Here is a 14,684-nt window from a genome sequence, read left to right as displayed (position 1 = left end):
TTGTGTATAATTATATAGAGCAAAGCAACTAAATTTTTAAATGAGATAACTATTGATATGTAATAATATATTTTGCAAATATAGAGAATTCTGTTTTGTATATAATTTTATAGAGCAAAACAACTACATTTGTAGATGAGATAACTATTGATATGTAATAATATATTTTACAAATACAAATAGTTCTGTTTTGTATATACTTTTATAGAGCAAAAAAACTAAATTTCAAATATTTTATAGATGAGATAACTTTTGATTTGTAATAATATATTTTGCAAATACAGAAAGTTCTATTTTGTGTATAATTTTACTAAGCAAAACAACTAAAATTTTATAATCTAAAAAGTGACTTGTTAAACGAAACGAATAAAAATTATTAAGTTATAATATTAACAAAATTAATTTATGCCATATAACTTGAACCTAACATGTAATATATCTTGAACTCAATGTAATTGTATCCAAATTAAGTACCTGCCGGGTAAAACTCAGTCCATGGGGACAAGTTGACATCAATAACTTGTCCAAAATCAGGACGTTGTAAATTATTATTGTCCACCATACCACTTCTTAGGCTCATCTGATCACGAAGATTCATATTTTGTCCATGAAGAGTTGTTGGTGGCGGTAAGATTTCTGTCACAGGTTGCGGCTGATCTCTAGGGGAAGAGGAAGAAAAACAAAAGGGTTATAGCATATAAGCCAACAAAAAGATATTGAAACCAATGTAATATAATTGTTTTTTTTTTTTTTTTTTACCAATCCAATATAAGTACCTTAGGGGAAGAAGGCCATTTGAATCCAGAAAATTTAGAAGCTGGACTTGTGGATCTCTTTCAGGAAGCCAATCCAGCATATTTGTTGGATTTTCTCTTATAAGATCACTTATATTTGTAGTATTTGGAGGCAGATATTCCTAATCATATTGGGAAGAAAATTAAATTACATAAATTTCTGTCCCATACTTTCATAGAAAATGCATATAAAAATGTGTTTTGTTAATAAGATCATAGTGCGTGTCTTCTATAGGTACCTTTAAAATTGGAGGTGGTACTGGTATGCCAGAACTAAACTCTTTCTCTAAAGTTTTCTGTTCCATCATATGTCTCATAAGTTTATTTATAGATTAAGGGTTAGATGGAATAAAAAATACTAGTAGATTTTATACCTTGCGGATTTGTACACGTCTCAGAGTTTCCTGAAGGATTTGCTCTCGGTGTTCAGCCTCACACAATGTTGTGATTTCGAAAGGATCTCCTTCAAATATTCTGCCAAGAAGTAGAAAACAATGAGGAGATTCTTGATAATTTCTATCAAATACATAAAAATAAAAAGTATATATATATATATATATATATATACACATATATGGAAAATACAATACACTTTTATCTGATTAGAAAACTCGTCCAATATGAATATTAAAGTTTTTATTTTTATTTTTATTAATATTTGGTTGGTTTTGCATGTGGTTTAGCTAGATGGTGTGGTCTTGAGTCTCTTGACTCTTTTAGCTTTAAGAGGTGATTTTTTCAATTGCTATTTGATTTTAAGTACAATTGTGATGAGGCTGAATATGGAGATTTTGGAATATGAACGCGAGATTGGGAGTTTCTTATACTGTACATGGCAACTATCGTTTTGTTTTGTTTTTTTTTTTTTTTTTTTTTTTTTTTTTTTGAGAATAACAACTATCGTAATTGGTAGTGGTAACATGAAAGAAAGCTCTCAACCTTCCCCTTCCCCCAGTGAAGAAGAGGAGGACGCCCTTCACCGTAGTACTAAAAAGATTAAGGATGGACACACCTCTCCATTGCCCAACTCCCCATTCCAAGCCCCCAGCTACAAGACTAAGCTGGTTGGACAGTTACTCGGAGCTTACGAAGTCGCTTTTAACCTCGTTGAACAGATGCAAGAAGACGTCGAATCGGATTCTGAGGAAGAGAATGTGGATGAAGGAGATGTGGTTCTTGCTCTCACGAAGGATGAAAAAATCCGCATCAGATCCCAATGGTCCAAAGCTTTCATTACTAAGACTTTTGGCAGGACTGTTGGCTACCTTTTCCTTTCACAAAGAGTCAGAGAGCTGTGGGGCCTTGTAGGAAGATTAGACTTGGTAGACCTCGACCATGACTACTTTCTTGCACGGTTCGAACTGGATGCAGACCTGGATCACGTTCTCAAGGATGGACCCTGGTTTATTGGCCAGCATTTCCTAGCCATTAAATCCTGGGAGCCTGAGTTCAAAGCCTCCTCTACCAACCTCTCACAAGTAGTTATTTGGATTCGTCTTTCTGGACTCCCCATTGAATATTATGACCCGGTTATTCTCAAAAAGATTGGATCAAAGATTGGACCTGTCCTAAGAATCGATGGACACACTGCATCCAATGCCCGGGGCCGCTTCGCTAGACTTTGTGTTCAAGTAAGTCTCGATAAACCTCTTGCTAAAAATGTCATTATCGGTAAGTTCCGTCAGCCAATCACCTATGAAGGCATCCATTCCCTTTGCTTCTCCTGTGGTCAGCTTGGGCACAGGAAGGATGCATGCCCTCAAACCATTAGAGAGCCCACTAAACATTTCAACCATGAGCAAGGAAACCACTCTACCCAAGTGCCTATGTCTTAGTCATCCCCCAGCTCGTTTGAACCTTCTTTCTCGGACCGAGTTAGCTCGCCAAGGGAAGCAGTGCCGGACGCTTTTGGGCCTTGGCTGTTGGTTTCCAGGAAAAAACCGAATCCCAAGGTTAAGGCTGGCACTCCTAGCAAGTCACCTCAGCCAGTTTTCCAGACTCCTTTTCCGCCTACACGGAACAATCCCATCCCCCATCATGTCCCCATTCCCAGTGTGGTTAAAGGAACTGAACCGGGTTACAATAAAGGTAAAAGGAAACAAACTTCTACAACTACGCCTACATTGAAACCAAGCTTTAAAACCAAGCCTAAGGCCCCAAGCCTAGCCAAACATACTAAGGCCCATTCTCCTAATGTGAACCCAGCCACTCGGCCCAGCCAACCCTCTACCAGTAACTTTAACCTCACTGACCCTCCTTTAACCTCTGATCATTTGCCTTTCTCCTGCACTGCACATCCTTTAGCCGCTGCTTCCCCCAGTCCTTCTTCTCACCATGCCTTGGGCAATCTAGCACAAGAATAAGATCGTAGAGCTCAGGGACAAAACGATCAATACCATCCGTTGGGATCCGCTGACAGTTATCGGTTGGACGGACAAGGAGTTAATGGAAGCTTGGAGCTTCATTTTTCCTCTGACGAACAAGAGCAGGGTGGACGGTTGCTTGCCCCTAACGGATCCAGCATGGCATTACACCCCCAACCCATGGTGGCGGTTCACTTTGGATCGCCCGTTTCTGCTGCCTCCGGGGCAAACGACCTCTAACACCTCAAGCATTCTCTTGGAATCAGACCTCTCCGAAGCATCTCTCGACCTAATGGAGAGGGAATTAGTCCCCTTGGAGATATGTCAGAGGAAATTTCTCACCGGGGAAGCCACCGGAGTGCTAATCCAAGGCACCCTTCCTCAACTGAAGCTCATCCAGACAATTATGGCGACAGCGAGCTTCATGCTCGAGACTCTAACCAAGCAAACGCAGTTGAATCTGCTGGAGCACTCCGTGACTCTGTTGACGGGAACTCATGTTCTCAAGGAGGACCTTCGGTAGGTGGGATGGACTTGGATGACTTCCAGGAGGGTGTCTGCCCTAGAATGTGAGTCCTTCAACCCTCATATCTCCCCCAACATGAATATTTTAATTTGGAACTGCAGGGGGGCCATGAAACCCTCCTTTAGAAGCTGTATCCGTGATCTAACTAATTTCCATTCTCTTGGAATCATTGTCATTACTGAGACCCGTATTAGCGGTTCCAAAGCCGGCGACATTCTCCGAGCCCTGCCCTATGATGGCATTCACACTACTGACCCTATTGGGATTCTCCGAGCCCTGCCCTATGATGGCATTCACACTACTGACCCTATTGGGTTTGCTGGAGGTATCTGGCTCTTATGGCGCAGGGACATGGTCGATTTGGATGTCTTGACTGCTACAGAGTAGGAAATCCACGCCATTGTCAAGGTAAACTCCTCTGTCTCTCCCTAGCTACTCTCTTCTATTTATGGTAGTCCTAGATTTGCTGAATGATTAATTCTTTGGGATAATCTCCGTGCTGTCTCCCTTCTCCATAACCTTCCCTGGGCAATTGTTGGGGATTTTAATGATGTCCTTAATGATTCTGAGAAGAAGGGTGGTAATAAGGTTAATATGACAAGAGCTACAGCTTATAGTAATTGCATGAGTTTTTGTAACATGGTTGACCTTGGTTTTTCTGGGCCTATCTTCACTTGGACCAATCGTAGAGATGTGGATGGGCTTATTCAAACTAGAATTGATAGGTGTTGGGCCAACCCGAATTGGACTCTTACTTATCCTAAAGCTAATGTTACCCATCTCCCCCGTATTAGCTCAGACCACTGCCCTTTGCTCCTTAGCCTCTCTAGAATTTCCAGTTGTAAAGCGGAGAGGCCCTTTAGGTTTGAAAAAATGTGGCTTAGCCATCCTGGTTTTCCTCTCATTATTGAAAAGGCTTGGGATGGGAGCCCCATGCTTGACCAAGCAATCTCCTCATTTGTTAAGTTTGCCACTACCTGAAACAAAGAGGTTTTTGGTAATATTTTCGTTCGTAAGAAAAAAAATTTGGCACGCCTTAATGGTGCTCAAAAAGCCATGGCTTCTAGTCCCTCGGCTTTCCTCATTGCCCTTGAGAAAGATCTATCCCTTGAGTACAACACTATTCTTAATCAAGAAGAAGAATTTTGGGCTCTTAAAGCTCATTTGAACTGGCAGCTTCAAGGAGACAGAAACACCACTTTCTTTCATATTACAACCCTTAATAGAAGGAAAGCTAATAGAATTGATCGCCTTCAAAACCGTGTCGGGGACTGGCTGGATTCGGAACAGCAAATTATAGACCATATTTTGGGCGGATACTAGGAACTTTATAAAACCCAACATGCTTCTTCAGTTGATAAGTCTGAATTTGAGGTGGACTGGGCCACTAGTTTTTATGAGGAGGAGTCAAGGCTTTTATCTGCTAATGTCACCCCAATTGAAATCCACAATGCCCTTCTCTCTCTTAAGCTTTACAAGGCTCCTAGGCCGGATGGGCTACACGTGGGCTTCTTCCAACATTTCTGGTCCAAATTGGGGAATTCGGTCACTGAAGAAGTCCAAAGAATATTTGCTACCCAGAAAATGCCCTCTTACCTTAATCAGACCCTTGTCGTTCTTATTCCAAAAAGAATTGGACCCGAATTACTGGGGCATTTTAGGCCAATCAGTCTTTGCACCACGGTTTACAAAGTGGTTTCTAAGGTCATTGTGAGCAGAATAAGGCCCTTTATGCAGCAACTTGTCTCCCCCCTCCAAGCTGCGTTTATCCCCGGTAGGAAGGGTCTTGACAATATGATTATAACCCAAGAGATTCTCCATTCAATGGAAAGGAAAAAAGGCCGTGTTGGAGTAATAGCATTGAAAATTGACTTGGAGAAAGCTTTTGATAGGCTGGAATGGAGTTTTGTGCGTGAGGTGCTAGTCCATTTCAACTTTCCTCCAACCTTGATTGCTCTCATTATGGACTGCATCTCATCATCTACTGTCTCCATCCTCTTCAATGGAGGCAAGCTAGATCCGTTCACCCCTTCCCGCGGGATTAGGCAAGGAGATCCTATCTCTCCTTACATCTTTATCCTTTGCCTTGAGTACCTCGGGCTGCTCATTCACGATAGGATTACTCTCAAGGCTTGGAAAGCAGTTAAAGCATCTAGAACCGGCCCTGCCTTCTCCCATTTGTTTTTTGCTGATGACCTTATTTTGTTTGGTCAAGCTACTCTTTCAACGGCCCAAGTCATTGATGATGTACTCAGCCATTTTTGCCACTTGTCAGGGCAGAAAGTTAGCAATGAAAAATCTTGAATTCTTTTCTCTAAAAACACCCCTGACTTGATCAAGAATAGCATATGCTCCTCCCTAGGTTTCATGGAGACTAAGAAGTTTGATAAATATCTGGGGTTTCCTCTCAAATTCTCCAATCGGGGCAGCAAGGACTTCGACTTCATTATCCAAAATATTCAAGGAAAGCTTGCTGGTTGGCAAGCCAATCTCCTCTCCTTGGCTGGAAGACATATCTTAATTCAATCTTCTTCTAATGCTATTGCCAATTATGTCATGCAAGGTGCTTTGCTTCCTAGTAGGGTCTGCCAAGAGATTGATCGTGCTAATCGCAATTTCCTGTGGGGCTCCACCCCTGATAAAAGGAAAATCCATTTGGTGAACTGGAATACTGTCACCTTGCCTATTGATCAAGGTGGGCTTGGCATTCATGCCGCTCGGCCAAAGAATTTAGCTCTCCTTGCTAAACTTGATTGGAAACTCTCCACCGGTGAGAACTTGTCGTGGGCTAAGGTTTTGAGAGCTAAGTACATTTCCAGCCGCATCACCTGCTCCCCTTGGCTCTCTAAAGGCGCCTGCTCTCGAACCTGGGCTGCCTGTAAGGCTGCCAAGCCCACTCTTGATTCTGGTTTAAGGAAAGTTATCTCTTTGGGCAACTCCACCTCTTTCTGGTATGATACCTGGACCACTCTTGGTGCTCTTAGGTCTACCATTTCTGGTCCCCTTAATCTGCAGGAAGATCAAAAGCTGGTTGCTAATTTTCTTGATGATAATGGGAATTGGTCATAGGATAATCTCTCATTTGTCCTTCCCCAATCTATTTTGGACGCTACTAATGCTATCCCTATTAGCACCTCCTCTCCTAGTGAAGACTTAATTGCTTGGGAGCCGTCTAAGGATGGTTGTTTCTCTCTCAATTCTGCCTATTTGTTGGCTAAAGGGTTAAATGTTTTGAACCCTCACACTTTTTCTGCTAGCTGGATCTGGAAGCTTAATGCTCCCCAAAAAATTCTCATCTTCCTTTGGCTGTGTTCCTACAACAGCATTCCGGTTAGAGAAGTTTTGGGTTCAAGAGGTTTAACCATTGATCATTCTTGCCCCTTATGCAACAATCACTCTGAGTCAATTATTCACATATTTAGAGAATGCCAAAGTTCTGTCAGCTTCTGGAACCAGCTTGGGCTGCACTCTAAAGTTATTCAATCTTTTGGCTTGCCTTTCATGGAATGGCTTCATTTTAATAGCACCTGTGGCTTTCCTTCGAAGACTCTTGGTATACCTTGGAAAATTGTCTTTATTTTTGGGATTTGGACTCTTTGGCTGAATAGAAACTCTATGGCTTTCCGGGGTAAACATATTAGTCCGGATATTGTGAAGCTTTGCATCGCAAAAGCTGCTGAGTTTCACTTCCTTATTCAAGGTTCAAGTTCGCATGCCCAGAAAATCCAGCGCTCTGTTCTCTGGTCTAAGCCGAGTGTGGGATGGTTTAAATTGAACACAGACGCCTCTGTTCTTCCCTCTTCAGGCCGTGCTGGTGGGGGTGGTCTTCTTAGGGACTCTAATGGTGCTTGGGTTCAAGGCTTCTCTAGGCTTATCGGTACCTCTAATGTCCTCCTTGCGGAGTTGTGGGCGTTAAGGGACGGATTAGCTATGGCCTCTAACCTTAACATTGATAAACTTATTATTCATGTGGATGCATCTGAAGTCATTAATCTTCTCTCAAAACCATATAACACTAATCGGCTAACTCAGCCTATTGTGACTGACTGCAGGAGCATACTCCAAGTTTTCCAAGAGTATCGCGTGCAACACTGTTACAGGGAAACCAATAGAGCTGCGGACCTGCTTGCTAACATGGGGCGCTGTCAAGAAGTGCAGTTTATTTCTTTTGTTAATCCTCCTTTTGCTGTGTTGGAGGCTTTAGAATATGACTCTATTGATGTAAACAGGCCCTCACGGACCTCTATTGCTTTTGGTTAATGTTATGCTTCCTCCTTTGTTTACCAAAAAAAAAAAAAAAATTGCATTTTGAAAGTGGGTGAAAGTTTCTCTCATCCACGCATGTCTCTCTTTTTCTTTTTTTCTTTTTTTTAATTACTAAATTATTTTTTATTTTTCAGTTTCCCTTTTTTTTTTTCACCAACATCTATCTCCCTCTTTTATTTGTCTCTCATTTCAATTTCTCTCTCACATCCACCCCTATCTCTTTTTCTTTTTTTTTTTTCATCTCAGTTTCCTTTTTTCTCTCACCCACCTCTATCTCCCTTTTTTCTCTCATCTCTCTCTCTCTCTCTCACAATTTCCATTTTTCTCTTACCCACATCTATCTCTATTTTTTCTCATCTTAATTTATCTCTCTTACCCATGCCTATCTCTCTCTCTCTCTCTTTTTCCCTCAATTTCCCTCTCTCTCACCTACATCTATCTCCCTATTTTTCTCATCTCAATTTCTCTCTCTCACATACTTGTTTTTCATCTCTATTTCCCTCTTTCTCATACCGAGGCCTATCTCAAAATTCAAATTTATCTAACTACAAATTTACTCCTCTCTCATATCTATTGACTCCAAATTCTCTCTCTTAAATTTCAGTCTCTCTTTCATAGTCTCCTTGAAGAGACTTTTTCTCTGTTTCTTTGTTTTCATTGTAGCTTTGATAATTAGTTTAAGGGTTTTCTCTTTGACTTTCAAGTAATCTTTTAGATCTCTTTAATTTTTAATTTGATTTTTCTTTGTTTATATAGTCTTCAAGTAGTAATGGTGTTTTTATTTATTTTTATAGAATTAGTGATGGTGTATATTGGTGTCATTGTATTGTATATATGGTGTTTTTCAATTTTATATTTATTTTATTATTGTTTTTCCAAAATTTCATAAATAGAAATAGAAAATGTATATAGAGACTGGTTACTCTCAAGTAACAAAGGTTTCTCTATGAAGTTCTTATTTTGAAATAAATGGATTAAATTTTACAACATTAATAACTTATAGACAAACATTGAAAATCGTCATTTCTTTTTATCTTTTTAAATTATTAATGATACGTAAAACAAACTCAATTCACTCCTTTAAAATAGATAGATAAAATTTTCCAAATTTCATATTATAGTTTATATTATTTTCAGATAATTTAATAGTAAAAAAAAAGAATTTAAATATTAGATATCTCTATTGAAAATACCATAAAGTAAGAAATTCATATTAGAATTAAGGAGGATCATTTGTACAAGTGCGTTAAATGGATACCTTAGCCGGTTCTCCATATCTTCCAATTGAGACTTACAGCCAACAATTTCTTGTTGAATCTCCTGTAGGTTTATAAAGATTCTTCATAGTGATCACCTCAAAATAAAAAGATTCTTCAAAGTTTAAAAAGAAAAAAACAACCAATCAATTTTCATGCATGCAATACCTCTATTTGAGAATCAGTACTCATCGGGCTGCATCACAGGACAACAATATAAATTAAAATTTTATTGGGAGAATCTAACTGAATCAATAGAGTACCAATAAGACAAAATCATCTGAATAAATTCAGATTCAGGGTCTTTGGGAATAGAGAAAAAAGCAAACCTGGCTTTTTGATAGGTTTGATCTGCTTGAGCCTTTAGCTTACCGAGAGCCCTTTGCAGAAACTGAAAAAGAATAGGAAAAATGGAAAATATTTATCATCATCATCATCTTACAACAAGCCTTAAAACTGTGAAGTGGCCGACTGGCCCCTTAAAGGGTTACGAGAGTGCTTACCTCTTGGTTCTGCAGCCTTTGGAATTGCATGTTAACGTGAAAACAGAAACCATCAAAGAGAGAAAGTATTTATTAAAAAAGAAAAAGAAAAAGAAAACATTAAGATCAAAACAACAGAAGCTGTACTTGCTTAAAACTCAGAGAACTAAGATTTCCTTACCTTCCTCGCTCATGCTCAGGAAGATTAACATACCGTACCAGAATCTCTTCAATGCTTCAGCAGACCAAAAAACAGATAGTTTTACTTACACTGAATAGAAGATTATAAAATGATTTAGCTTAGACATAACCAAAGTACACTGCTAGAATCATGAACACACTTGTAGACATAAAATAATTTTTTTTTTATTTTTTTTTTTTTATTCTATCTTTGATATGATTATATAGAAGAATATTTGAACTTATGTTGTCCATTTTCTGACGATGGTTCTTTATAGAAATTGGGTTTGTGGTTTAGGTGAGATTCAAATCTATGTCCATGATAAAAGATTTTATCCAATTAGGCTAATTGAAGCCCCATTCTATCTCTCATATACAAGTATTCAGGTGCGTGTGTATATATATCAGTGAAAAAAATAAAGTTTAGAGAGAAAGCATCAACATGGACAAAAGCAACCTCAACATCATAGAGACAGAAAGTTTATGAGCCCATTAGATAATATAAAGGAAGCAGAAATCTTAATCCATATCTTAATTAAGCATGCAAACCTCTTATTTCCAGAGAAGTGACCGAGTCTTCCTGATGGGGAAAACATGATGAGAGCTACATCAACATCACAGAGAACAGAAAGTTCATATGCTTTCTTGATAAGTCCATTTCTCCTTTTTGAGAAAGTGACTTGCCTGCTTGTTGTGTTCTCAATTCTCTTGATCTGAAGCTTCACTCTCCCCATCTCTTCACTCTTTGTTTCTTGAGGTTTTGTGTGCGTGTGTGTGTGTGTATTATCCTTTTTAGAGGAAGCAGACAGCTTTTTTTTGCTAATAGGATGATAATTTTCCTTTAAAGAAGAGTATCAAAAGAAGAGGAAGGAGGAAGAAAAAATAGAAGATAAGTTTTGTCAGTGTCAGGCGACTTATAAAAGATGACAAGAGAGAGAGAGAGAGAGAGACTGAGTGAGTGTGTGTGTGACAGAGGGATTGTGTGTGACGGTGGTGAGGATTACTTAGGCATCTGGAAAGGTGGTTAATTTCTATAGGTTCTCAGGATTTTGAGCGATGTTTTGAGCTCACGATGATGTTCTCAAAAGCACAAAGGTCCCTTCCTTCACCCATTTGTAGAAAATTATTAGATACTGAACCAAACTAATAAATATAAATCATTTAGCCCAAACACGGGTTGTCTTAGTGGTTAAGGGACGCACCAAGATGAGTTGTAAATGTATATGTCCCAATTTTGATCCCTAACTAGGGATTTATCCGAACACAATCGATGCATGGGTTTATAATGCAAGTGGTTCGTACTTCCAAAGTTCACTCGACAAGGGTAGATCCAAAAGATCCAAAAATGTAATTCAAATATCTATTTATTATATTGTTAAAATGACATCAATCATATTTATTATCATTTCAATTGGTAAATATGTTGTAATAAATTTATCATTTTGAATGTTAAAGTCTTCATAGTTTTTGGGTAGAATTTCTCTCTCAATAAATAAAGGAGATAGTACACATATTTATATATGGTTATGTTGTTATCTTTTTTGATAAACAAACACATACACAAATGAGAAGGAAAATAATTCTAACATGAAGACACGCTACAAACTCAACTTAAAAGTCAAAAAGTCATTGTTATTTAAAACAATAACATCAAGAAAAATGATATATGGTTATAGACTTTACAAAAAATGATATTACAATATATACTTTTGTGTGGCAAATACATGCACGGAAGGGTCTAGCTCAAGGAAAATGTTTTTGTAGAGAAAGAAAGTTGTGAAATTATCCAAAATCCATAATTTGAAGAATGTTGAATACCATTAGAAAGATGTTTTTTGAAATGCATCCTAAGTAGTAAGGAAAATCTGTGAACTTTTTACCTTTTTAATGTAGTGAAAAGTCTGGATCAAGAGATCATATTTTAAAGTAAACTAAAACCAATCTAAAAGTGAGGAAAATGTTTTGCTCTTTTAAAAAGTGGAAAACGTTCATTTGCCTTATTATTTTCAATATCGATACTATCATTATGGTTATATTGTTATCTAAAACAACGACAACAACAACAACAACAATAATATATCGCCATAGACTTTACAAAAAATGATGTAACAATATATACTTTTGTCTGCCAAATACATGCATGGAAGTGTCTATCTTATGCAAAACGTTTTCAAGAGAAAGAAAGTTGAGAAATTATCCAAAATCCATAATTTGAAGAACGTTGAATACCATTAGAAAGATGTATTTTGAAATGCATCCTAAGTAGTAAGAAAAATTTGTGAACAATTTACCTTTTAATGTAGTGAAAAGTCTAGATCAAGATACCATATTTTAAAGTAAACTAAAATCAATCTAAAAGTGAGGAAAGTGTCTTGCTCTTTTAAAAAGTGGAAGACATTCATTTGCCTTATTATTTTCAGTGTCTTTATGACATCACTGCCCCTGTTATTACCAATATTGATACTATCGTTATTGCCTCCACCACCACAATCACTGCTGCCACTATTGTCATTTTATTTTTTTTAACCACTGCCTCGGCCACTAATGCGAATACTTGAAATATTAATAATTTTCATGTGAGTTCAACATTAAAAAAAAAAAAAAATGTTTTCAGTAGCATTTTCAATATTGCAGCCAAATAAAAAAATAATTTTTTTTCATTAAATATATTTTTTTACTAAAAATACATTTTCCACTAAAACAAGTAAATATCAAATTTGAACACAAAACAGTAACTATTAGTTACAGTGTAACAATGATGGGCATTGATCATGTTTAAATCATGTTTCTAAACTTTACTCTTATGTTCTAAATTGGTTTAAAGCACCGTGTAATTGGAACACGTACAATGAGGTCGTGAGTTGTGGCCAATAATCTAGCATAAGAGGTTGCCAATCATATCATTTCCATTTGCCCCTGCTGACTATATATAAGTTCTGGCACTTTTATCTTTAATAAATAATTCTACCAACTTTATCAAAAATAATAATTTAAAAAAAAAAAATTCTACCAACTGTTACTACGCGAAATGGTAACCAATTACCAATGCCCAATTTAGATTTCATGTTAATTTTAGGTTTTTTTAGGGTGGTGATGGTCCTCATGGCCCCAATGGTATGATAGTATATTATGTTATCTAAAATCCTTACACCAAAAAAACTTATTACTAGTATTTTAATTTAGTGACAAAGACTAATTATCATAAACTAATGTCATTATTGTAGTGTACTGAATAAGGGGATCTGCATTTTGAAATAACATTATAAAATTTTATAGGTGCAGAAGGACAACTGATAACGGGTCACTTAAAATAAAAAATCTGGTTGACAAATTTCTTTAAATTATTTATTAATAAATTATTTTTAAAAAATTTAATACTACTTTTATAAAAAATTATGACAAAAAAATAATAATGGTTAACTTTTGCCTAAAATAAATTAAGCGAAACAACCAAAAGATAGAAAGAGAGAAAGCATCTATCTGTCTTGCACTTGCACTAGCTGTTGGAGGTTGGAATTAACAGAGAGAGGGTGTGGGGGTCCCAGGCAGAGGTAGCAGCACATGGAGTCATGAAACTCTCAGTAGCGGTTGACGTGGTTGACGAGGACGATCACACTGCCACAACTCTTAGCGATCGCCACGTGTCCTTGTTTTTCCTTGTTTTCTTCGAAAATTCTGATTCCGCACTCACTTCCTCGCATGGGGCCACAACTCCACCCAAGTTAGAGACGTTGCTGCACGTATGAAAGTCCTGACCACCGTTCACTTGGGGCATATACATTGTGCCACAGACCACCCGAAAACCTGTCCTTGCCTCCACTTATATTTAAAGAATTTTTCTTCTTCATGTAAAGGCACTCATACAAGCTGAGGTAAAGGCTCAAACACAAGACAGCAAGGCTGATGATAGAGCTACTGAAGCTGATGATAAAGCAGCTGATAAACGACCTGTAGTATAGTTATAATAGGCTGAACTATAGGTAGCATAAGTTAGCTAAGGAAGGGTAAGAGGCTGTACACGTGTCAGTGATCTAGAATGAGTTGATTAGGATTTGTTATTCCATTCCACAATATACGGATACAGTTAGGGGCATATATATTTGGGGATTGTATTAAATCAATTGAAGTAATAAAAGAATTTCTCATTTCCTTTGGAATCACTTCTCTTCTCTAAACTTCCTCTATTTTCTTCTTCATTTTCTATATTACTTTGCTGTGCTTTTCATGGTATCAGAGCCACCATTAATGGCTTCTGCTCCGAGCTCCAGTTCATCAACAACTTCTTCAACCGCTTCAGCCACAAGTTCTTTGGTAAATCCTTCATTGCTTCTCTTGTCAAGTATGTTGAGCATGATGACCGTGAAACTCGATTTCACCAATTATATTGTCTGGAAGCATCAAATTGGTGTGATTCTTAAGGCCTATGCAATGATCGGTTTTCTTGACGGTTCATGTGTAGCTCCTGATTCTTTCTTGAAGGATAGCTCTGGAAATTTTACTAGAGAATCTAATCTAGAGTATATCAGTTGGAGAAGTAGAGAGCAAGCACTTTTCACCTTATCAATTCTACGTTATCTCCATCAGTTCTAGCTCTCACAGTGGGTCAAAGATCTGCGAAGGCAGTCTACTGTGCTTGAAAAGAGGTTTGCTTCTGTATCTCATTCTCATGTTTTAAGTTTGAGGAATGAATTACTGAGCATTAAGAAAGGTCCTAAAAGCATGGATAATTTCTTTCAAAGAATCAAAGAAGCTAGGGATAGATTGAGTTCTGTTGCTGTGTTGGTTGATGAGGAAGAGCTTATACATTTGGTTTTAGA

General features: G+C 37.6%; 1 protein-coding gene across 1 annotated transcript; it reads right to left on the bottom strand.

Annotated features, from left to right (window-relative positions):
* Nucleotides 1-466: 466 nt before the first annotated feature.
* On the bottom strand, nt 467-10,601 carry LOC115978005 (agamous-like MADS-box protein AGL104). The gene is made up of 10 exons (XM_031100036.1): nt 10,417-10,601; nt 9,869-9,922; nt 9,709-9,724; nt 9,535-9,596; nt 9,374-9,401; nt 9,208-9,269; nt 1,169-1,268; nt 1,034-1,090; nt 777-916; nt 467-659 (listed from the first exon to the last, which is right to left on the bottom strand). The coding sequence occupies exons 1-10, from the start codon at nt 10,599-10,601 to the stop codon at nt 467-469; spliced, it is 897 nt and encodes a 298-aa protein (XP_030955896.1).
* Nucleotides 10,602-14,684: the final 4,083 nt, after the last annotated feature.

Source organism: Quercus lobata, chromosome 2 (genome assembly GCF_001633185.2).
Source record: "Quercus lobata isolate SW786 chromosome 2, ValleyOak3.0 Primary Assembly, whole genome shotgun sequence".
NCBI lineage: Eukaryota > Viridiplantae > Streptophyta > Magnoliopsida > Fagales > Fagaceae > Quercus > Quercus lobata.
This window is presented reverse-complemented; position numbering and strand designations above follow the sequence as displayed.

Excerpts from the sequence above, each read along its gene's own strand:
- LOC115978005 (XM_031100036.1), bottom strand. The coding sequence starts at position 10,601 with ATGGGGAGAGTGAAGCTTCAGATCAAGAGAATTGAGAACACAACAAGC. Across the intron at positions 9,923-10,416 it reads CACTTCTCTGGAAATAAGAG|CATTGAAGAGATTCTGGTAC; the intron begins GTTTGCATGCTT and ends GGTCTGCTGAAG. Across the intron at positions 660-776 it reads AATGGCCTTCTTCCCCTAAG|AGATCAGCCGCAACCTGTGA; the intron begins GTACTTATATTG and ends CTCTTCCCCTAG.